The following is a 26,595-nucleotide window of genomic DNA, read 5'->3' as shown; positions in this document are numbered from 1 at the left end:
GAAGCCAAATCTCAAGTCTTAAAATTTCTAAACAAGGAGTTAAACAAACTCATAGCCGAATTAAAAAACAAGTACAGGAACCCATAGAAATTAACCACACGGTGAAGCAACATGTCTTTGACAACCCGCACTTAAAACACTGTTCAAAATCAGAGGTATCATCCGCTCTCTAAAATTCCGAAAAGCCCCTGTCAGAGACGGTATTTCAAACAGCGTCCTAAAAATCTCCCCTTAAAAATTTATCAAATTGACCATTACCAACGCTGTGATGCACCTTTATTATTTTTCGAGTGCATGGAAGAAGGCTATGGTTATCTGCTTCAGAAGCCAGGAAAACTACTCAGCGACCCCTTGAGCCACGAACCCATTAGCTCACTTTCGTCGCCCAGTAAAATTACCGAAAGCATCATTCTAACCCACCTAAACAGCCACGCCACGGAAAACAACGTTCTTTCAGATGTGCAGCACGGATTTAGAGCCAGACATTTAATTGTACACCAGCTTCTGAGAGTTACCTAAGACTTCTCCGATAGCTTCATCAACAAAAACTTCACCGTGATAGCTTTCCTAGATGTACAGCAGGCCTTTGACAGAGTTTGGCACAAGGTCCTCCTGTACAAGCTTGTTTAAATAGGTTTTCCATTCTACCTCATCGGTACCGTTAAATTCTCCTTCTTGGACAGATTCATCCACGTTAAAGTAGGTGACTCCCTGTCCGACCTTCACCCAATAACCTTTGGAGTCTCCCAAAGCTCTTAACTCTCACCTACCCTTTTCAACATATTTTGCCATGATCCGCCCCAGCGCGAATACATCAACACGTACATCTATGCAGACGATGTCACAGTCAGCTGCATGTCAAAATAATACTCTCAGTGCACTACCTTTCTAAACAAGCATGTTTTCACTCTTTATAACTGGTATAGTCTTTGGAAACTTGTCGTTAATGAGGCTAAGACTATAAACATGATCATCTCCTGAAAAAATCATAGGAAGAAACTACATAAGATAAAGGTCAACGGAGTAGAAATTGGCTGGAGCTACTCCACCATGTACCTTGGCGTCACGTTAGACCGTTGACTCACGTACGTTCGGCACATTAATAGCACTTGCGGAAAAGAATACGGAGCTTTCGTGTAACTAAAGTCTTTCTTTTACAATAAAGCAGTCTCCCAAAAGACCAAGCTGTGCTCCTTCAACGCCATCATCAAGAGCATCAGGACCTACGCAATACCAACGTGGAGCGCTACAAAGTGAAGCTGACTAAAGGGCATCCAAGGCCCTTTCATAAAGATACTGAGGTCAGCCATAGGTATTTCATCGTACATCAGGAATGCCCAGATTATCAAGAAGTTCAACATCGTCCCTCCAATACAAGCAGCCCCCGTCCTTGCGTCGAAAATCCACGCCTCCATTATGGACAACTCAAACCCCACCATCGCAGTTGTGAACCTTTAACCCAGGCGCTTCAACTTTCTACGACATCCATGCGCTCTGGCACAGGGCCTCGAGGACCCCTAAAATACTGTAAATCTTCAATCCACCTTGCTTCCATTAGATGCATCTCCATAATATCGCTGAAATAAACGTGACTTAAATCCGTATGCTCCCTTTAGGAGCACCCTTTTATCTGCCGTATCCTTTATGGCTTCAAACCTATACAGCACTTCAAGTACGCTTCCAAATGTACAATACTAGTGGACTCACACATCTACTCACACACTCAACACCAAATTGAAGCTTCTCTAACTTTAGTTCATCGCAAGCCAAGATTCAAGCTTCGCCAAGATGCGTAAGTGCTCCTCCTCTTGTCCCTTTAAGAGCGAGCTGGCCTCCAAAGTTCTCCGTTATTTTCCTTCTTTTTTCTTCTCTTAAGACCTTTGGTCTTCTGAGAGAGTGGTCCTCATGGACTTGTTCCATGCAGGGAGGTTAGTTTTTAGTCGGTAGGTACACCAGGTGAATTCAACACTATCACCGGATTAGCTGAGGTGTCTATGAAGATTTTCTCCTCCCCAATCCATTGAACAAAAAAAAAAGGTGTTGTTTCCGAACGGAAGACTTCCTGCTGTTAATGATTAATGTCACTTGACATAGGTCTAAAAACGCTCTAACTGAAGGTTCTTTGCTCTACATTTTTGAAAAATCAAAGACCACGTGAAAAATCAAAGACCACGTGATTCTGATAACAATGGCAAAAAATTAGCTTCGTTACACAAGTACTTCAGTTAATCTTATAATCTTTCATTGGAGCATAACAACAATACAATCAAAAATATTTACGTGATTTTAAAGAACTATCAATCATAAAATTTCAAAAGTCATGTGGTTTTAGTGACTAATTGGGAGTCAATATTGTGTAAAATCAGTTTAGCGACTTATATATGAAAAATAGAGCTAAAATTTTATAACTTCAGCTATTTAAGACGTATAAAAAGAAATTTTTTTATGTTCAGAAAAATACAATATGTGTATATGTGTATCTAACTGAATCATGCTTTGAAATATCAGCAAGTATTCAATAAACATCTGAAAAATATCATGTTGATAGTAACTGTATGGTTGTTGAATACGAATATCATAGGTAATACATTTGTTACTTCTTGAATATAAGATTGGACATTCAAGCCAAAATTACGTTTAAAACTCACTAATGATACATGATAGAATTAATAGTAATAAACAAAGAAGTCTAGATTTAAGACTAGTAATATTTTTTAACTTTTATTACCAGTTGTTACTAGTAATTTTTTTTTTTTGTCAGAAACGTTTTATAACCTATCTTTAAATGTAAAAAAATAGAATCTGCTTATAACTTTTATGAATCGTAACTAATTAAAACTTGAAGATTATAATATTTATTTTTTCTAATAAATAAATATGAAGCTTTTTAAATTTTTTAAGCAACTCATTAAAATTTCTATAAATTATTTATTCTGTATGAAAATTATTTACTGTTACTATTTTACATCAAAATTAATTATTAGTTTTTAATTTAATTCTTACAAAATAAATATATTAATAACTAATGATGACCATTAAAGTGATAAGTATATTGTTTGTTTGGTGGATGACGTGCATTACTCTGCTTCACAGCCAAAACTCGCTACCTAGTCACCCTAATTTATTAAAGTCTGATGGACGCTATACAAAAAATAAGAAACTATAATGAAATGTAACAGTACTTATAGTTGAGTGCTTTAGTAAAACTTTAGTCAATTAAATTCCGTGGTACCGGTGAAAATAACGTTCAAAGTACGAAATCGAGACACATTGCCATGGGCTGACAGTAATCAACTCTACTGATAGTAAGTATGTACAGTCATGATGTGTCCTTATAATAGAGTTGTTATTTTTTTATTAATTTATTCATAACACTTTATCTTCAGCGTGGGTAATATTTTTTCTTGTTTTTAGCAATCAGAAAAATTTAAATAAGAAAATATTAACTTCTGATATACAGTAGTTATTTAGAATTTTACAACTGCTGGAGGGACTGAGTTTCTGAGTTTTCTTTTTTTGGGCTTTGATACACTTCAAAGAGTCTAAAATCTGAGCTATATCATGTTTTATCATTGGTTCAATGTTTTTTCTTTTATTACAAAAAATAAATGGTGGCCATGGTAGCACAATAAGTTAAAATGTAGCTTGAAGGCTTAGTCACAGATGCTCAGGTGTTTAAGACCCAGATTTGTTTCTCATAAGCGTACTAATAACTTTGTCAGATGGTTCAAAAACCATGTTCAATATCAACTCCAATTGCTGTGTAGGTAATCGATTTATAATAAATCCAAGGCACTTTCTTCATGCCCATGATAATATTCATATACATATAGTAACACAGTATTGCAAGTTAAGTAGGATATGTATCAGGATCTTGAATGGCTGAAAATATAAATCAAAAAACAAAACTATGTTAGTGTTATCTGAATTTGGTATACATGCTTAGTCTCAAAATTAAGAACTAGTTTCAATGAAACGAGTAGTTAACTAATAACGTTTTTTATCCATAATATTGAAGAAAATTACTTAATTTTTATTTAACAGGTTATTTAATACTCATAAAAATTTATATACAGTTTTTCTAAAATGAATGTATAATTACCTACGAGACAAAAATACAATATCATTTTCTTTTTTCTAAAGACAATTGATTTTGACCAAAGCTATATTTAAAAACAGTGTGCAATCAGCACCTTAACTTAGTTTGACAAAAAAACGGAATAATTCATGTAAAACAAAATAAAAAGTATGATACAGATATAATTTTGATTGGTACTTCAAGTTATTTTTTCTTGGCCTCATCTTCGACTGCCTCATTTTGTTTGCGAAAACAGTCACCAACAGGAAAAAAGTCCCAACACCTCTGTTGATACATTTTCCATACGTATGTTTCCTGCCCAGTATGCTCCGTATCAGGTTTATTAATCAGATGCATAAGAAAGAACCTGTAAAAAGTATTTTTATGGAAGCATTCTCTAAACATAAAATTTTTGTATCTCCTATCGTACAAACTCAGTAAGATTTAAATACTTTATACAGACTTAAACATGCTTATAGAACAATTAATTAATATACTACGGAAATCTAGATAAAATAAACGTTATGTTAACGTATCCAAAAGAAACAAAGAGTATAAAAAACTTTTAAAAGCAAGCAGAGCTCAAAAAAAGTTGGATTGTTCAAATTTAATAACATTTTTTCAGTTAATATTTTTACTTACATGTAATTAGCAAGATTATGCTCTTGCTGAACGTGAGTATCAAATCCATGTGGAACTGCATCGAAATAATCTTTACCCAAACCGCATATAAAACAATTACTCTCCATGTTGGTCTTTACGCTCTCTAATTGATCTCGAAGTTCACCAAACGCATCAATGATCAAGCCTGTAATGTTCTTATGATAATTGGCAAGAAATAAAAATGATCATTGATGTTAAATATGTTCAACACTCATACCTTGAATAATAGCTAATAGAATAACAATGACGAAAAAGAAAAAAGTTATGTCAAACATTATACGATATACTTCATAATCATCTCCATCTGGTTCTCCTATTTCGTCACCAATCCCACCACCAGCTCTAACGCCTTTGTATAGATGGAAAACAAAACACTATAATAAGAAATGGAATTTTACGTTACATTACAGAATATCAAAACATAGACTGTTTCAACAAAAATAAGTCTTTTACTCTTAATCAGAGTTAATTAACTCAAAAATTACTCACCGTCAACATATCATGACATTTTTTGTTTACTTCATCATCCTCTTCTTGGATATAGAATTTACGAAAGAAATTAAACGCAATTACTGTATAAATATACACAATGATGGTTAAAAGCATCACCGTAAGAACAAGCTGTTTGCCGTTGTGCGTTACTGACTGCAAAATCGTTCGTAAGGTCTTGAATCCTACTGCAACATCTAGTAGATGTGCGGCAAAAAAGAAATTATTGTAGTTGCCAAGGATTGAGAAGATAAAGTACCACAAACTGTACAGGAAAGCCTAAAATTAAAAGTTATATAGTATAAATATTGTATTTTAGTTTTAGCTTAAGAATTTTTGTAAATTATTTTTTGTGATAAAATGCTTATAAATAGTAAATGGATCTCTTTGGAAAAGCAATGCTAATCCGTGTAGAAAAAAAATTTTAGGTTCAACAAACACACATTTAAATAGATTGAAATACATATCTACCTACATAATACAGTGATTCAAAGGGTCATTCCACACATCCTCCTTCACCCCCCTCAGCCCCCACCAAACAAGATAAAATGTTTTAATTTCTCCGTTACATTATTTGAGTTCAATATTTGACTGACGCCCTTCATCTCTCCTCAGCTGACTTTTATTACTCCCAAGCCACTGTTAGAATACGTCTGTGACATTGTTATAATATACTTGACCTATGGAATAATTTTATCAAGACAGACATTTGAGACTTGACAGCAATTTTATTTGTTATGGATAATTAAGAGTTCTAATTATTTTAGAAGTTACGTAAGAGACTCTTAGTTAAATGAAAAGCCCTTGAAACTCAATTTTTTTTGGTTAAATTGATTCTAATACAATACGATTTGCAGAGACTAGACGCGTAGGGCCACGACCTGGAGCGAGGAAACGTTAATATGCCTGAAAATAAGCAGTGATCTTGGCGGCAACGCAAAGGAAAAGGGAAAACAAGGCATGGGCTAGAGAGCAAACATGGCAAAGGCATTCGGAGGAAAACTTCCTTTTGAACTGGATCTCAAAAATTTGGATGGCTGAGTATTGTCCACGAACTGTTGGCTCTTTTTTGATTCCCTCAGTAAACAAGGACCTCCTGGTTTAAAGCCTCTCACTTCTGCTTGGTATCCTTTCTCTAGTGCTTGTAAGTAGAAGGGGGTGTCTAATTATCAAATGAAACGAGTTCGTGAGTAGTCTTCATAATGATTCGTCATTGGTGAAACAGTAAGCCTTTCGTGGTGGCTTACGCCCTAACAGTTATGTTTCTTTTTTTTTATGTATTATAAGTATTATACCTAAGAGATTAATGAATCCAATAGAGTGAAGGTGGTAAAGGGTTTCAATTTTAATGTCAAATTGTTATTAGCCAACGCGCAGGGGCAATTAAAAGAAAAAATCGTGCATTTCAATATATTTACCTTTATTACTTATAGTTGTTATTTTGCACACTCAGTATGATTAAAACGGAAAAAGTGCTGAAACATGTAGTACGTTTTCTTAAATTGACTAAAATTTTAATTTAATAGTATGGGAGACCATGTTACTTTTCTGTATTTTATCTGAGACCCACGTAAGAATGGGCATTAATAATGATTTTTACATTTATTGATACGAAAGAAGAAATAACTATTTAAGCTTCAAGTATGAACTTTCTTACAACTTAAACAGCTAATTCAACAAGTTCTATTTGAGGAAATGATACATATCTATTAATTAATGAAATCTGCACTATAATACTAAAAATTATTTAATTTTTTATTAAGTTGCAATTGAATTGGGCTTCCACAAAATTCAATTATGACGTTTCGTTTTTTGGCGGCGTTGACGAGGAGCCCCAACTCGAATCAATAGGCGTCCCTGATGACTCAACTAAGAGCTGCTCTTCGTGGCTCGTAGTCTTGCTAACCCTTAGCTGGCTCACAAAAGCAGGGTCCTAGCAGCAGCACTACACCAGAATGTCGCAAAAAAAACACGACAAACGGAAACTCAGAACACGACGCTTCTCGCTTAGAAACCTTCAAAAATCGCTTCTCGCACGCTTTTAAGTCCAAGCTAATCTGATCTCTTTTTCGTCTTTTCCTTACTGTCCTCATCGCTTATCTTCTTTTTCCTCTTTTCCTATCTGTCTTACCCTACCAATGATGGCTCAACGGTATCTCACCATCACACCCCTTGACTAGACGTTAGATACCAGAGGTATCCAACTCCACCTCCTAGGCACCATTAAGGAATGCTCTGGGGACGATTATTGGGAGGAAGGAAAGAAAAGAGGATTGATTTAGATAGAGGCGCTTACAAAACTAACATCTCGCTAGTTGTCAAGGTCGCAAACATCGCGCGTCATTTGGTGACAGACCTGTTGCTCGGTCGCATGTTTGGACATCGTCGCGTGGTTTGCCATCGCTCGCAGGTGTCTTAGCCATGGCGGATGGCTTTAACACTATTCGTTTCACGTGGGTGGCCTCGATTTGGCCTGGCTAGTCTGGCAGCCTTACTTACATCAATTAGGCTCGCATGAGGCAGGTCGTGCTTCGCCTGTTCACCGTTTTCCAACGGTGGTTGTGGAGCACTAGTCACTTCTTCTTCGGACCTCGAGTCGTTAGAAGGGAGATCTTTTTCCGCCGTCGCTGAAGCTCTACTCACGTAGGGTTTCAACTGCCTTACGTAAATAGCGCCTGAGCGCGTGCCATCTTCGGATTCCAATTCGTAGGTGTTGTAACCCAATGACCTCACGACGGTAAAGGGGCTGACGTACTTTGAGGCTGATTTCTGCACCATGCCGTGGGTGGCCGAGGACAAGACGTGGTTCTTCTATCATACCTCGAGGGCTGCTGCCCTTTAAAACAGTCAACCTGCTGGCTGATACTCATGGTGACGATAGTATGCAGGCTTTGCTGCACGGACGCTTCCTTGTTGTCGTGCGGCGTTGACGAGGAGCCTCAACTCGAATCAATAGGCGTCCCTGATGACTCAACTAAGAGCAGCTCTTCGTGGCTCGTAGTCTTGCTAACCCTTAGCTGGCTCACAAAAGCAGGGTCCTAGCAGCAGCACTACACCAGAACGTCACAAAAAAACACAACAAACGGAAACTCAGAACACGATGCTTCTCGCGTAAAAACCTTCGAAAATCGCTTCTCACACGCTTGCAGGCCCAAGCTTATTTGACCTCTTTCTCCCCTTTTTCTTACTGTCCTCTTTACTTTTTCTCTTTTCCTTTTTTTCCTCTCTGTCCTAGCCTACCGATAATGGCTCAACAGTATCTAATAGTCACAGTGTATTAAAAAGTTTTTTTTTTAAATTGATACTTACTAACTGTGATTGATATGAAATCGAAAAATAAAAACACACAAAATTTAACATTTTTTTTTTTTTTTTATCATGTATTATTTAGTTCCCAAATAAAAAAACACAAGTTAAAATAAATTAAGCATGTTGAAAGAATTTGTATGATTTTTATAAACTTATAATGTTCAGCAAAACAATTTATTTCTTAAAATCAATTTCTTATTAAACAATTATTAAAGGCAACTACAAATATTAAAAATAGTAATTTTGGTGTCTATTTCTGGATGATAATCTATTCAACGTAATGTCAGTGAAATACGCAATACTAACTTAGTTGTTCTACATGGTCATACAAAGCCTACCAAAATTGTTTACAAGATTATCACTCAATACGTACACTGTACAAACTACGGAGCAAGTATAATTTTGCTACAAGCGGTAAATTTATACTTGGCGTTAATAAATAGAGGTATAGAAAGAGAAAAAACTATAGAAAAAAGGAGTAGAAACGAGATCGTCTCGTTCTCGACCACTATCTGATCTCTTCAGTACGGCGTGTGAGTGATCTTAGCCATAGACGAACACGACTGATACTTGCACTTATACGCAGATGTATATTGAGTGATGGTGAGATTAATTCAACGAATCGAAATATATGAGAGGTAGAGAATAGGATGACATTAAAAAGTCTGCATAGGCTTGTATATTATCAAATTTAATATTTCTGGTGTCGATTTCTAGATGATAATCTATTAAATGTGACCTAGATGGAAGATGGAATTCTTACTAAGCTTCGTTTTACATGGTAAGATATATATGTGCACATAAGTGCAAGTATCAGTCGTGTTCGTCTACGGCTGAGATCACTAGCACACCGTACTAAAGAGTTCAGCTACTGGTCGAAAGCGAAACGAGTTCGTTTTCACTCCCTTTTTGCTATTATTTCTCCTCTTGCTGTACCTCTATTTATTAACACCAAGTATAAATGTACCGCATGTAGCAAAATTATACTTGTGCTGCAGTATGCACAGCGGGCGTATTTAGTGATAACTTCGCAAAAAATCTTAGTGGGCTTTGTAACATCATGTAAAGAAAGCTTAGTAAGTATTACATTTTCTACCTACATTACAACAAGAAATATGGAAGAAAAGGCACAATTATATTTTAAAAGTAATAATTATAAAAGTTACTTTTACAGTTAGTTGATTTAAAAAAACTCCACCGTGCGAAGTGCAACATCATTCTGCTGAAATAGCAGTTACTTAAAACTTAAAATATTGTCCCAAAACAAAATTATATGTTTTTAACATCTTGGCAAAAACATACGTACCGTTCTTTATAATATCGTAATTTGAAATGATCTTTTCACATATCCCCTCTTCACCTTCTTCCCCCTTCCATGGTATGCATAACTTTGCCGAAGACCATACTGCTTGCAGCGTAGTTTGGGTGACAAAGCTTTGAATTCACGGCATACCTCCTTTCTCACACTTATCTAAACTACTACATCCTTTTACATAATGCTATAAATACTTAAATACAATAATTCTGACATTATCTTGTGGCGTGAATGCTTTAGAACATTTGTAAGAGCTGTTTGACATCCGTAACCCTGTGCTTGGGTGGGAATAGGAGGTGAGACTTGATGCGGTGACTAAGGAGAACTGGGTATCTCTACCACTGACAAAGTCAGACGTCCGTAAATAAAAAAGGTGCGACGATCTTTTTGATAAAGGAACCTGGCCATTAAAAAACTGTATAAAGGGCACTTTTAGTGCATACGAGCTGGTACTCTCTCGCATGGCCAAGGGTTTGTGAGGTAGCTGTCGTCTTTCCCTGGCTTGTGGTTGGGGATGGACGTGATATGGGAGAATAGCATACCCACACTTTAGCTATACTCTATTACCTTGTTTACTATTCCTGGAAACTCCTAAAAAATGGTCTCTAGATGAGGGCAGACGGTTTGCCGTGTTTGCCATGTGGTGCGATTCGAGGGTGGGGAAAGGGATACCCTGGGGAGCAACGCAATACCTAGTTTGTGTGCCGAACTGACCCACTGAAGGTGAACTAGCGTGGCAGAGCATGTTATATCTTGAAGTTACCTACCTAATGTGCCACCGTCTCTCAGACATGTGTTGGAGGCTGCGACGATATCTGGATGCAGCTAATGGATCTTGATGGATCAGTAGGAATCCTAGGATAAAGATTTTAAATTGCAGGCATAGATCGAAACAAAAAAACCATGCACAGGACCAAGGAGGGAATGGGTGGGTGCGGACTGACTCTAATGTAGATTCCTGGCCTTATTAGTAGAATTAAGCTATGCCAGGAAGTTGAGCTTGACAAAAGGGTACGCACTTCATTTGACACATTTTTTGACATAATATCGAAGCTGTGGGTATTTGTGACAAAGAATCCTATGACGTCAAGAACCACGAAAGACCTTACCATGCTGGCAGCAACTGCTGTAGATATCCTTTAACAGACTCGTTTTAATTGATGTACTGACAAGCATACCCAGGTATGTAAGCAATTTTTCATTTGGAACGTGCTTAATGTAAGAACTACGGTACGCCAGAAATCCTTTATTCTTCTCTCCTTCTCCGGCCACTGCCATCAATTCATTAATTACAAGTATTAAACACATCTTGGTATAGATTATAGAAAAACAAACGGTACCTAATAAAATGTTTTAAAAATATTTTAAGAGTCCAATCTTAATCTCGTAATTATGAGTAAAAGAATCGACTCCCAATCAAGATATAGAGAAACTGAAACTTCTTATATATTAGAAGTAACACATGAATAGCTAGATCTAATGGCTTCCATCACTGTTCAATCTGTGTAAAGAAACATCAATGTATTGTCATTAAAGTTAATTCATGGTCGTTTAAGATCAATAAGGAGAGCTTGTGTTTTGTGTAAAAAAGTGTGTCCTCAGTGTATGCTGTGTTCTTTAGCTTCTTTCTCCGTCAGCCTTCTTGTCTACTGTCCCAGCGAGCTTCTACACGAGTTTGTCGCTCTTATTTAAATATTATAATTGAGAATATTGCTTCAAGCCAGATAGTAGGAGATTAAGCTCTTTTCTAGCCATCTTAGCTTTCACCGTAGACCGCTCGACGAACGGGCAGCCATCTTGGTTCACACATCTAAGCTTTCTCTTTTGACAGCGAGCTAAGTAGTGAGACTTTTTTTTTCTTATTTTTCCTAAGTTTGCTTTTAAGCACGCTGTATCAATATTGAGCTTACTCACGTATTCTTTTTCTTTCATTGTGCAGTTGCTGTTGTGCCATTGTACAATTACACGCACTTAAAATTTTGTTGCTTTTCTCTGCATTTGCTTTCGATGATGTGGTATCAATATCAAACACATTTTACTAATGTATATTTGAACAGCACATTCATCAATACGTGCACAATCAAGCAAATTCTTATCTAGTCTGCTCGCGTAAATTATTCAAACAAGTCAGATCCTTATTCATTTTCTCTCTCGTTTCTTGTGAGTAACAACATGAATTTTTATAATTAACACGTGCAGTGCAGAGAAGTGAGCATAAAGACAGAGTATATAAATAGACATACACTTAAAGACATTGCCAACTTGCGTGCTTCGTTCGATGCTGCTGCTGCCAAGAGTCAACACCATGATTGGTGCCTGTATTGCCATCTTGACCGCTACGAGTTGATGCGATTTTGGTTGACGCTGGGGTGAGACGACGCCATTGTTGATGCTGTCCCTATGTGCCACTGCCTTTCTACTGCTCAACGTTATCTTCTAGAGAGCTACATTTCCGAGACCAGCGCCAAAAGTCATCTTCAAGATCTATCGTTGTTGCTGCCACTGCCTTGCTGTTGTTCGTCACCATGAATAAATGTTTTTTATTTTTTTGAACCTTTTTGAACTTGACTAATTTAAGCAATACATTTTATTTCATTAGGTTATTACTTTAGTATTTATGTAATAATTAGGCCTTTTACTTTATCTTTTTTTTTTTTTTGGAATTAGTTAAGAATGAACTATTTGTCTTTGTTTCAATAGTTAATGCTAAACTGGTACTAATAAAGTAAAAATGATTTCGGAATTTTTTAACACTATACAAGCTTGTGTAACATTAATGATTCGAAAGAAACATACCTAAAATCAATGAAAAAAAAAAAAAATTCGGTTAGAAGAGGTTACGAAATTAGATTATCCAATGCTTAAAATGTGTTAATACACTATGTGAGGTAAGTACTGAGCAGATCCTTTCAAGTAAATAAATTTTTAACATAGAAGATTATTTGATCTTCCAGCTTATACATTCCAATTAGTGACTTGAAATTCTATGTTCACGTAAGCTAACTTCTGTCATGTAAATAGAATACGATTTATCAACACACTTAAAAATATCGTAACAATAAATACAGATTAATATGTCAGCGAAACGATTACTAAACTGACTGCGTAAAATCATGCTACAAAATATTTTTAAAGTATGTGATAAAGTAACAGCAAAAAAGTAACTTTATTTTAGAGAATACATCTGCATTCTTATCAGCTGCACTTCTGCAATATGCCAGAACAGCTCAAGTTGATCCAAGTCTCCCACGCCAAGATGTTTAATAACGTAATGCTGTGTAAAAATCACAGTAAGATAACTCTAGATCGTACAGAATGTAAACAAATGTGCAGCTAACATTAATAGGTGATCTTTTGATAAATTTAGTTTGGTACAAGGTCCAAAGTCAAAGTTTCCCATGCGGTAATATTTTATAACGTGTTTCATTCCGGAAAACACGCTGAGGCAATTCTACTTGGTGCAGAATGTCTGTGAGGAGAAGCCAATAATTTTTTTAAACTTCACTTGGGGCTCAACGCCAAAGTCGCCAGATAGATATCATCCGATAAACTTTTTCCATACGATTAACACTTAAAAATAAGATCCAGCAGAACTCTGCCAATTGCCTGAGAAAGAAAGACTCGTGGGCTGAGGTCAAATTTTCCCGTGTGGAAATCTTCGATAAATGCAAAACTTGGGGCTTAATGCCAAAGTCACCAGACATAAATCGTTCTATGTATTTTTCCTATGCGATTAACACTGAAAAAAAATTTTCCAACAGAGCTCTGCCAACGACCTTAGAAAACTAGACTCGTGGGCCAAAGTCAAGGTTTCCTGTGCGGTAGTCTTTGATAACGTGCTTCTTTACGGGAAACACGCTGAGGCAATTTTGTTTGTCACTGAATTTTAGGAGCACATGCGGATAGATTTTTAATGCTGGACTCGAGTTTTAATTCAAAGGTTGCTAATTGTTAATCTTCTGATAGAGTCTGTTTGGGTTAAATTACTGGCAAACATACTCTCTAATTGCCCTTCTCGTATCTTCAGTAAGCATGACTTTCGGGCCGATGACACAGTTGTGTATGTGCTCATATTAAAATATTCTGTAGTGCTCTCCATTTTTTAAAGCAGGTTAGAAAAAATGGGCAAAACAATGAAGGAGCAAAGGCTATTTGTATCTTAATAAGTAATCAATTGTCAAATGCACCACAAAACTTTTTGACCTGGTGGGACTTATTTCTATAAAGGTATGAAGTTTAACAAGGATAACACTACATGTTTGATGCTTAGTAATCTGAGCTTTTTTGCATTTAATTTTGAGAAATTAACATGATGTTATTAACGAATGTTTCCTTTGCCATACTTTGTTGCTTAGCCAGTATTGGCTATTTAGTGCATGGATGTAAAAACGTTAAATTCAACTTAGAGATTGATACTTATTCGAAAAGTAAAAACAAAATCCTTGACGTTTGGATTGAATTTGGCAACTGTGCAGTATTAACGGTTTTTATGACATCACACAAACGTTAAACTATTTTTTCTTTAGTACAATCGACTAACAAAAATGAATTTTGCTGAGATGCTGATGGTACGATAGAAACCGACAAGAAAGTGGAACGAGAGCGAAGACAAAATAAAGTATTGGAGTGTATATTTGAGGCCCGAAAAAATGGAGTGAACAGTTGTATGACAGCAGTCCATTTGTACCGAAAAATGTTTCCAAACGTGTATTGCCGAACTTGTCAAATGCTTATGAAGTAATTCGTTACAGAACAACATTGATAAAAAGTTTTTTTTTTTAATTAGACTGCTGTACGTCGGCTTTTATTAAGGGCACTACTCCGTGATTCGAGCATTCGGGAGAATGACGCTGAGAGGAATGGGAAATTAATTGCAGAGAGGTGGCTAGGTTTTAATTAGACAGTTACACTGCAAGATGGTCGCCCATTCCTTTCGCTAGAAGTATTGCGCAGTTAAAAATCATATGTAAGAAATTCACAGCTGTACTTGTCTAAAAAAGTCGCACTGCTCGGAAATCAAAGCCAAGACCTCTCGTGTGCCAACCCACAATGTAGCTATCACTGCGCTTTTCACAAAATATATTTAAAAAAAAAAATTTTTATGACGTATCTGTTGAAATAATAGATTGCATAACTGCTCACAAACTTAATTTTATAAGAATGTGTGCATATTTTTAATTAATTTAAACAAAAAAAATGCTTATTTATTATTTATTTAACCAATGACTAATGTCAACCATTAAACAAGTACATTTTGGACGTACCAAGAGCATGGCGTGGTTAAGAGACCTTTGGCGCCAAGGCAACGGCCAGTTAGAGATGGCTCTTTGAAAAAAGAAGTCAAGCAAAGATTCAAAGAGAGTTTGGTTCACAGTACAAGAGCTCTTGCAAGGCAATTAGGTAAATATTCTCATTTCTATTTTACTTAGTGAAATTGTTTTTAGAAAATCAACTCAATTTATGTATGAATTGTTTGTAAACCAATGTTTTCTTGCAATCAGGAATGTAGGTTATAATAGAGTTTTAAATACTAAAGAGGTTATCCAGAGACAGTTAGAAAAATTGCCGAACAGACGCATTACCAGAACAAGTTACAGAAGGTGCAAAAACTGCAAGACGGCGCGGCGGCGGTGCAGCACGAAGACTTCTCCACGGTAGACGGCTAAGAAGACAGCTTATAAATGACGTCAATTTTACACGTCAAGTGTTTTACCGATAAGTCAACGTTTACTTAAAAACAAGCAGCCAACATCCAGAGCAAAAGAAGTTGGTTCCGGTGAGGAGAGAATCCTCATATAATAATAGATGAAGTAAAGGGCTAACGACGATGAAAAGTTAACGTGCGGGCTGAAATTGTAGGTGACAGAATTGTTGACCCCGTCTTTTGAGAGGGAATCTTCTATGGAGCAATGTATGCTGCATTTTTAAGAAGAATACTACTGCAACTGTTAAGAGATAACTCAGTGCGTCTTTATAATATGTGGTGGCAGCAGGATGGCGCTCCTGCTCACACCAGTGCTGCAACTTCTGCATGTATCTAATAATTATTTTGAAAACTTGGGAAAGATATCTAAGAATCCAGGTTATGGCCACTACCATCACTGGATTGAACATCCCTGGGTTATTTCTTGTAGGGTGTGCTCAAAGAGAGATATTATCGGGATCCTCCCACAACAAGGAAAGATATGACGCAGATAACCGAGTAAAAATACACTACCATTATTCCTCAAGAAATAAGAAAGGCTTGACAATCAATGATAAAATGGTTTAATTGTTTGATAGAAGTCAATGGTGGACATTTTAAACAATTATTGTAAATTTTAAAATATTGTAAACACGTTAATAAAGGTATTTATATTTCACGTACATACTAATAAAAAAATAATACTTTCAAAAAATGAGCTTTAGCTCACAAGAAGAGCTTATCAGAGATATTAGATGGTCACTGAAAAAATCTACAAATGCAAGAAAATACAAGCTTCTAAATTATTTTTGAAATGAAACTTCTTATGTTGAGTCGTGAACAGCCACGTGAAGGGATAACGCGTTACGAAAAAACGTAGCCATCCACCCTGCTGCCCGAGCCCTCTCCTCAATTTCCTCTTTGACATACTCCCTCCCTCTCCGTCCCTCTCTCTCGCAGCAAGCGTCATTCTACTGTCTACCAGTACGTCTCTTTCTCTCTTGCATATACGCCACGCGGTCCCTTCTCTTTATGCTGCTACTATCCATGTATATAAGTATACATATATTATAGGCATGCATGCTTCTACGTTACTACTAAACCAATGGACTTACTCTAGATAATTAAAGTGCAATTATAAAGCTGTACGGATGTAGATCACACAGATTCGTACAAAGAATTGCTATAATTCTAAAGATAATAAGTCATATCTCAAAGGCAAAGCTACATTATACATATTCTACCTTTAAATTTATTGATTTTCTATTGTTTATCATGTATTATAAGAATGATTGTCACGTGACCAAAGCATATATTTTTATTAGTCTTATAAAATAAGTAAGAATTAGTAATAACTATGGGTAAATTTTAATATTAAATTATAAATAATCACAGAAAACAAATTTAATCAAAAATTACAACTTTACACCGGAACATAGTTAAATGTCTAGTGTTTTTCTTAATCTCGATCAGATAGAGGGGATTATTTCACTTTGATGGTAGCTAAATTTTAAAAAAAATTTCATTTGTCGGGTAAAATGCTTCCGACAAAAATTGATTGTACATGTAAATATAATGTATATATATATATATATATATATATATATATATATATATATATATTGTAATGGTCGAGTCTTGCTCGCCTTGCAGTCAGCAGCAAGACACTGTACATCTAATATTTATTAATAATTATTCTTAAGGGCCAGTAGGATAGGTGGATAGCTGGCATTCAAATACCTACAATTAAGGAAAACACATCTATTTATATACAAAGATAATGCGTTTATTCTAACAATGACTATGCATGACATACAAAAGAATGTCAACGTCCAGCCATCCAACAAGACCTATCAACTAACAACTCGGCCCTGTGGGTCCGGCAGTTGCTGTTCGGCACAGTGCTCTCACAGTAGGGACAGGATTAAGGGACACCGGCCTACCGTTAACACTCCTATGGCGAGGTACACCGCAACTTGACCACGGGCACTGGGAGATCCGTCTGGCAGGTATCAGCACTCGGATGGCACGAGTCCCAGCAGAAGCCGTGTGTATACGCCTGCAACCGGTCGGGTCAGCAACAGGTAGTCGTGGCTGCGTCTCCTGTTGTCGCCTGATACAGAGCTCGCCTCACTAGCTTACGCAAAACTCAACCGACGGATATCAGAGTACGACTCTACGGTGAGCAGACAAGAGAGAGAGTGTCTCTCCTCCCGGCCCGCTGATCCGTGCTGCCTTGGCACCTCAGCCACTTACACAGGTGTGTGTTGCGTTGTTACACACACACACACACACACACCAGGTGTTACCCACAGTCGGGAATCGGTTGTGTTGCCCATAGTAGGGATGGATACCTATGTATGGGTTTGGGATAAGGTAGGGGTAGTGCGCACTGTACCGCCTCTCCTCCTGTCTGCTATCACAAAACCGGTATTCTGACTGCGACGGTGACTCGTCACGTCACAATATATATATATATATATATATATATATATATATATATAACGGTATGTCGAAGGCACGAATAGTAATTACCATGTAGGAGTATTAGTTGAAAGATTTAGTGGTAAACATATTATAAATATATAACACTACTATAGTATGTATGAATTTATTACTTTATTGCTACGTTTCATCCGAATTTCTCAGACCGCATCAAGCAACTAACAAACTTACACATACGCACACATAGAATAACAATAAGGAAAAACCACAGAAAACAGACGCAAGACTTAAAATTTACCTGATGAAATTATGTTAACATTTAAATTGCTTCTTGCTATTAACGAATGCTATTTTTTTTGAAACAGCATTTATTAGTACCAAGAAGCTTACCAATAAAATGAATAATAAATACAAGGAAAAATTTTAGTAACTTTTTATCAATACTAACAATCATGGTGTACATAGTTTGTCGGTTTTCTGTAGTTCTTTTTGATTGTCATTTTACACCTGCATTTGTGTTAATTTTTTAGTTGCCTGATGAGATCCGAGAAATTTGGACAAAACGTAGCAATAAAATTATAAATGAGAACCTTTTATACAAGTGTTATATATTTATGATATGCTCACCAATAAATCCTTCAATGAATACTCCTACATGGTATTACGTGAGTGAACCAAGATCATATATTTTCTCTACTTATAGTAATTATCTCTTTTCAGGGCAGTATGTAAAGAAATTTTGTTTTTTTCTGCATTTTATGATCAACAACTACTACATGTATTAATTCATATATACATTAGCAAACATGGAAGTACTAAGAACGCGTGAATCACGTGTAACACAAGTAGTATGTATAAGTATATGTATTTTATGCACGCGCGTGCTCGAATATGTAATAATAAAATTATTTTTACTGTTTTAATATTGTATTTTTAAAGACCTTTTGAGATTAGGTGTAATCCAATTTTCTCAATTTCTGTTATACCGAGTTTAATAGTATTTGAGTTAAAAGTTTCACTTCTACCAGGGGTCCTAAGTCGCAAACGTGGTTTTTTATTTTATATTCAAATTAACGTTTTTAAATCATAATATTTTCAAGTATGTTATTTCAAACCAATTATTTGTTCTTATGTTGCGTTTCATGTTTTTCTTATTTTTCACACGTCTGTATACATTTTTTTGTAATTAGGCTTGTCATTTTTTTAATAGTCAAATTTGCTGCATTTTTATGAATATGTACATTTTTCTTGACTTTTATTACAAATGCACCGTCGTTTTTTAAAAGAAGAGATAATCGAGCCTTGATCAAATTTTTTAATGCACAGGTTATGATTGCTGACCAAAAAGCAAATACTCGATTCGTAGTTATAACATATGAGCCGATGCTAAATTGACAACGCCAAGATTCAGGTCGTGGTACAATAAGCGAAAAATCTAATTTGTTGGGTGAGTTGAAGGCACGCGATTGTTGAAATGGGCTAGCAAGCGTTGGCAACAATACGAACTCAAATTGTGTGGTAGGCGACACAGGCCGACGGACGTTTGCGCTCCTTAATACGAGCTAAAGGAGGGTCACAGCTGGTGAGACGGACTAGTGAGCATTTGTACTAGTAGAGAAATGCCAGAGAAGGCTTGTCAACCTGGACACACATTGGCGGTTTTTTGTCCTGTTTTGTGGAGCCGCAGAAGGCTCGCAATCGGCTAGAAAAGCTGGTAAGTGATGGTAATTCCCCAGACGAGCCGGAAGAGATACGTGGTTGGCAAAAGGGGCTGGCAGGTGCTAGTAACCTCCAAAATGAGCCGGAGAAGGCATGTGGTCGGTGATTGCTTCGCTACATTGAGTTGCACGACTGGCACAATGCTTCACATTGAGCACACCTAGACCGTGATTGTGCAATAAGCTTTACTGAAATATCTTTAAGCTTATCAAGATGCTCTTCTTCAAAAAACGCTTCTTTATCTTAACATTTCTCAGTATCAAATATCATTACTGAGTTGTCACGTTTGAATTTCTAAGGACCTTCTGTCATACGTGGAGCTGGTATGATTTTTTCATTTGCAGCCTAATTCATCCATGAAAAGTCCATCAAACGATTCCTGTTTAGTGACTTTGGCGTTGAGCCCCGAGTCTTGCATTTATCAAAGATTTCCATACGGGAAACCTCGACTTTAGCCCACGAGTCTAGCTTTCTAGGGCCGTTGGCAGAGCTCTACTAGAAATCTTATTTTTTAGTGGTAATTTCATAGAAAAAACCATCAGACGATTTCTATCCAGCGAATTTGGCGTTGAGCCTCGATTCTTGCGTTCATCAAAGATTCCTGCTGGGGAACTTTAACATAAGTCCACAAGTCTAGTTTTCAAGGGCTGTTGGCAGAGCTCTGCTGAAAAACTCATTTTTTAAGTGTTAATAGCATAGGAAAAGTTCATCGGATGATATCTATCTGGCGACTTTGACGTTTAGCTCCGAGTCAAGTTTTAAGAAATATTAGGCTTCTGCTCACAGAAATTTGGCACCAAAAAGAGTTGCCTAAGCGTGTTTTCCGGAATGAAATACGTTATAAAAGATTACTGCATGGGAAACTTTGACTTAAGACTTTATATCAAGCTTATCAGAGACTACATCTGAGCTCCACTAGAAATTTCGTTTGAAGGGACCCTAGCTGACAGATTAACCTGTATCAATTTTCACAACATTTTAAGATGTGTTGATAAATCGTAGTCTATTCACATGACATAAGTTAGCTTACGTGATCATTAAATGTCAAGTCACTTATAGGAATGTATAAGCCAGTCAATCAAACAATTTATGATTTTTAACATTTACTAATTTGAAAGAATCTGCTTATGAATTACCTTACATAGTGTATTAACACGTTTTAAGCTCTAGAGAATCTATTTTATATATATATATATATATATATATATATATATATATATATATATATATATATATATATATATATATATATATATATATTATAGTGCTTTACGTCCGGCTCCTATAAAGGGCACTACACAGGGCACTTAGCACTTTGGAGAAGGAAGGGAAGAGGGATGGGAGGCCTCCCATTACTGGGAAGGGGGTAGGGGAAAATTAGGCAATTATGCTGCGAGGAGGTCGCCTAAACCCTCCTCGAGGAGCATTGCGTGGTGAAAAAGCACATGTGAAAATTCACAGAGGTACTTGCCCGAAAATGTCCACTGGCCGGAAATCGAATCACGGTCTCCCGCGTGCCAATTCACGACCTAGCCAACTGAGCCACCACGCGCTCTGTCTAGAGAATCTAATTTCGTAACCAATTTAAACAGAAATTGTGTTATTGATTGATTTTTGCTATGTATTTTTTAAATCATTAATAACACACAAGTTTGAATAGTGCCAAAAGATTCCAAGCTCTTTTTTTACTCATTCAGTATCAGTTTTAATTTGCTTAATGCGTTTATGATAATTTGAAGGGGGTATAAAACGTCAAAAGGTCACTTTGTCTACATATAATATACAACATACGTCACACTTTAGAATCCAGGTAAGGATTTAAAACGTAAGATAATAATTCTTTTTTTTGTATATTAAAGAAAAAAAGATTCTATTTGATGGTATTGGATATCTATAGCTAGTGACAGACTTCCTTTTGGTTGTTAAAATACTGATTTAGGTTGGTATTCTGCAATATAAAATAGTTAAACTAGACATTTAACTTTGACCATTCGGATATACTGTTTACGAACTTTGTTAATGTTTAAACTAGTTTTTTTTCTTCTCTTTAGGTTTTTGACAGAAGTTCTTGTTTTAGCCTTCATTAAGTAGTAGTAGTTGTTAAAAAACGGAAGATTATTTTAAGACTCAGTGAGACCTGTACGATAAAATAAAAAAATATGTTCTCTAATTTCAATAAGATGAGATCAGCAAAAATGACTAAAGGCCAAGCAATAACAAAGCAAAAACAACTTGATGTGTCTTTCAAGCAGTTTCAGGAAAATTATTTGTGCATCCTTAACCTTACTCCTATTGACCTGAATCACGTTTATTTTTAATGACAATGCCTTTAGCAAAGGAAAAGGTTTCTACTGTTCAAATTAAATTGAGTTTATTGATCATCTTAATCAACTAAGACAGTCAGAGGTCCTAACACAAACCACTCCCCTTGGAGCTGTAATCATTAATTCTACAGCGTCAACGTCACCTAATACAGATCTCCCCAACTTTAGCGGTGATCAAGCAGGTTGGCAGAATTTCAAATACGTCGTATCTGCACTGGTGCGCAATAAAACTAAGATACCATTGGTTCTCAAGCATAATTAACTTCGTTCACAGGGTAATGGTAAAGCTGCTGAGCTTATGAAAAACTTGCCTCTAACTGCTGATAATTATTTTCAGGCTTGGAACACCCTGTGTGAGTACTACAAAAATAAACCAAGAAACATCGTCTAGTAACTAATAACGTATATTCGATCCTGAATACTTATTTTATGAAAAATAGTTCAGTAAGCAAATGTAAATCATTGATGAGTGGCAGTGTTAGGCCACTTATAGCTCTGAAAGCTTCAAACAGACAAGAACATGGTCTAGTAAACTTTTTATAGGAGTAGTTTCTAATAAATTATATTTTTGTACTGCCAAGGATTGGTAAAAACATTTAAGTGCAACCACTGAACCACTTACACTGGCACTATTTAAAGAATTTTCGAACGCACAATTAATGACTTTAGAGTCTTATACGCCCAGATCTAAGTCAGGTGCTGTAGCTCCAATAGCTAAGCCTAATAAAAAGAATAATACATCTCTTGTAACTATGGTTTATTAAACAACTTCTGTAGAACCTAAGGTTCCTTGTCCTTGCTGTGATATTTTAGATCACAATATTAGTAATTGTGAGGTATCCAAATGAAAATCTTGGCTAGACAAGAGGAGTATTCAGCTTTCAACTAACCTCTGCTTAAATAATCTAGGCTATCATGCCACTAAATCATGAATAAATACTAACGCTTGTAATATATACCATCAAAAGCATCACACATTGATGCATCGTTAGCAAAAGGAAAATACTACTGACTCGTGAAATCCTAATGCCAAGAAAGGCACCCCTACTCAAGTTTTCTAGGCAACTCAACCATTGATTCCTATAAAATGAGTACTCTTAGCGACAGCTACAGTGCAAATAGTTGCTTTGTCAGGGCAATAAATTTATGTGAGAGCGCTCATTGATGCTTGCTCTTGAGTGTCCTTAGCTTCTAAGGTACTCTCTCAACTATTAAACTTACCTTTAAAATAGGTAAAGGTTTCATTGTCAGGTGTTGGAGATCAAATGTTGGCTATCGCTAAGCACTCAGTTGGCTTCAAAATCAAATCTTATTACCATAACCATTATAATCACCCCCAATTCCCACTCTGATTTTACGCATAAAGTAAATACTTTTTTAGTTCATAAAGTGTCGTCTTACCAATCATCTTTGTCGTGTTTGGCTTCAAATCTTGACCATTAAAAGGGATTACAGCTTGCTGATCCTAATTATTTGAACAATGATCTGGGTGAATTATAACTCGATGCCACTGGTAATCTCCAAATTATCGAGTGCTCAATTAATAAAGGCAGCCTAAATAGCCCGATGGCCTCTAAATCATCAGTAGGCTGGCTTTCATCTGATTCTTCATGTTTTCAGTCTCATACTCACGCCAATCGTTTAAAAATTCTCCATGTCAGTGAGGAAGCATCCACCCTATTTGATTTATTGTAAAAATTTGGCAAGTGGAGGAATTGCCACCTAAACCTACTCCACTCTCAGCTGATGAAACAGAGTATGAGAAGATCTTTCAAAGAACTTATACTCAAGATTCGTCAGGGCGATTAACGATTAACCTTCCGTCTAAAAAATATCTAAAGATTTTACATAAATTTTAAACTGATCATTAAAAAAGGCCAAAGTTATGTTTTCTAACCTAGAGTCTTGCTTTGAATCCCATGAGCTTCGTGAGTCATACAGTGAACTTATGCTTGAATATCAAAATCTTAAACACATGATTCCAATTGACCATCACGAAAATCCTGTGTAGTATCTCCCTCACCATGGAGTGTTACGTGAGTTAAGTACAAGACCCACACTCAGAGCAGTTTTTAATCATTCTGCTGCTACTCACAGTGGCATCTCTCTGAATTCTTGTCTCCACACTAGAGAAAACTTGTAGCTGAATTTATTCTATTCTATTATGGAATGGTGTAAAAACAAAAGTATATTTTCTGCTGATGCGAAAAAAATGTTTCGAAAAATTCTCCTGCATGAAACAAATCTAAGGTTTCAAGCCATTCTCTGGCATGAAAACCTAAGTTAACCTGTAAAATCATACCTACTTATAATTCTTACGTACGATCTAGCTTGCTCGCCTTTCTTAGTCTCTAGAGTACTTGAAGAAATAGTGCTATTATACCATCAAGAGTACCCTTTGAAAGCTCAAGTACTTCTGGAAGAAGTTTATATAGATAATTTTCTATCAGGTGCTCATTCAACACCAGAAGCAGTAAACAAAATAGACGAGTTGACAAAAAAAACAAGCTTAGGTTATTTTCGATTAAGAAAATGGTGCAGCAATTCAGCCCAAATTCTCGAAAACATACCCCCTAAATTTTGTTCTGTGACTGCTTTGGATTTATCAGAATTTAGCGAATCTACCTCAGTGTTGGGTATTGAATGGAAGCCCAGCACTATTGAATCTTACTCCCAAACAGAAAATATTGAAAACAATACAGCTTGATCCAAGCGCTCTTCTTTAGCTCAAATTGCCCGATTTCTTAATCCACTCGGTTGGATTTTCCCTATAATTATTTAGCCAAAAATCATGATGCAGGAACTTTGATTACTGAAGATTTCTTGGGACGATAAGTTACCTTCTGAGTTTTGCTAAAAATGGCGCAATTGGAAAAGTGAAGCATTGTCTGTAAGCCAGGTCAAAATCCCTCATTAGAATAACTTTCGACCAAAGTCACATTCTATTGAAATACATGGTTTCCCTAACGCTTCAAAGCCTGCATATGCTGCCGTTGTATACACACGTGTCGTGATACCTAATAGTATTCTTGAGACCCTTGAAGTGGCGAAAACTATGGCAGCATCTATCAAAACTATAAGGATTCCTCGTCTTGAGTTATGTGCTGCTCATCTCCGTTCTAAACTTGTGAGTCGTTATGTATCTATTGTAGGTCTTAGTGAGCTCAAAACTCATCTGGGGACAGATTATAAGAGCGTCCTAGCGTCCTACATTAGATTCATGCCATACCCGCTTATTAGCGAACTTTTGTCATTAATCGATGCCCCAACATCATGACTCTTGTTCTCAGACCATTCTGGCATCACATTGCCACTAAGGACAGAGAAACTCTTCATAGAGAAGCTCCCAGTCTTTTAATTTTTGAACTAGAGAATGATCATTTTTTTGAGTCAGATCTCATCAGAAAATTTAAAAATTAAAGAGAAGGTTCTGTTGCGTCTTTTGAATGGATGTAAGACATAGTTTGGTGATTAACCTACGTGTTAAAGGCGTGCATCTCAAGAAATTCAAGACTCAGTTCAGTGACTAAGCTGCGTAACAAAAGTTTAGGCAAACCAGGCCTTTGTTAACTTGGTTAAAAAAAAAGAACCAACGAGGAACAAGAAAGAAAGCACCGTTGACTTAGGTTCTGACGTTAAGAGCAGCAGCCTACACTCATAGCCACAAGTACTTTTGTGTAAGATGAGGATCATCGTTGCGATCAACTTTGTAAGATCTTGCAACTGCCGGCGCACAAGTAGCGGCTAATCAACATTTATAGAAGTAAGGTTGAGTTAAGAAAAACTATATTTTGTATAAACATCGTAAATACAAATCAAAAACCTTATTAATTATATTATTTGTAAAATCAATAATTTCCGACTTTACTCAATTAATTGATTCATCAGATAAGACAGAAATTGGTTATTAGTTGAATTACTTTTTAAAAAACAAAAATATTCCAATAACTAAATTATATGAAACACTTTAAGGTTCAATATTTTAATGGATTCAAACATAATCCTAAGATCAAACAGTAAATTGAATATTGAGAAAAAATTAAATAGACAACGTATGACAATGACCTTTACAAGGACGTGAGATGAAAAGATAAATAAGATACTACCGTATACCATAAGACGAAAACTCAAACAGTAGATCAACGCCAGCTCGGCGTACACCACTCTATACATATCGTTTGGTAAAACCTAACACCACAGCGCTGAGTCAGAGATTTAAAAAAAAAAGTATACTGTAAGTAAAAGCAAATGAAGCCTTCGGGCCAACCGCTGTTTCCTGACGAACAAAAATAAAACTTATTTGTTTGTAAAATGAATTTACAAGTTTCACCCTTTACTTATGGAAGTTAAGATGGAACAAAGTGGCATCCCTTGTGGCAAACTTACCCTTTTGTTTTATTTTTACTTTGTTTCTTTATCATTTTGTTTCGTTTTTTTTTTTTTTTCTCTGAATTCCTTTTTTATCTTTCTTGATTTATTAAACAAAATTTCGTATTTAATAGATCAGACCCTTGAGGATATAAGCAAGGTAGCAGATAAAGCTACAAGGGTGCAGTTACTTGAACAATAC

The 26,595-nt window shown here is 36.1% G+C and overlaps 1 protein-coding gene across 1 annotated transcript in view; it reads right to left on the bottom strand.

The window, feature by feature from the left end:
• Positions 1 to 4,167: 4,167 nt before the first annotated feature.
• The window catches only part of RyR (Ryanodine receptor), a 1,110,242-nt gene continuing 1,087,814 nt past the window's right edge, over positions 4,168 to 26,595 (bottom strand). The window contains exons 57-60 of the mRNA XM_089598062.1: positions 5,231 to 5,509; positions 4,959 to 5,115; positions 4,721 to 4,886; positions 4,168 to 4,445 (exon numbers count right to left, since the gene is read on the bottom strand). Of these exons, the coding sequence (XP_089454188.1) occupies positions 4,283 to 4,445; positions 4,721 to 4,886; positions 4,959 to 5,115; positions 5,231 to 5,509 (765 nt within the window). The 3' untranslated portion in view covers positions 4,168 to 4,282. The remainder of the gene's footprint in view (positions 4,446 to 4,720; positions 4,887 to 4,958; positions 5,116 to 5,230; positions 5,510 to 26,595) is intronic.

This window comes from Copidosoma floridanum, unplaced genomic scaffold (assembly GCF_036245765.1).
Source record: "Copidosoma floridanum isolate Cflo_tuat_1 unplaced genomic scaffold, Cflo_Japanese_pri ptg000004l, whole genome shotgun sequence".
Lineage (NCBI taxonomy): Eukaryota > Metazoa > Arthropoda > Insecta > Hymenoptera > Encyrtidae > Copidosoma > Copidosoma floridanum.
The sequence above is the reverse complement of the archived record's forward strand: the minus strand, read 5'-3'. Positions and strand labels throughout refer to the sequence as shown.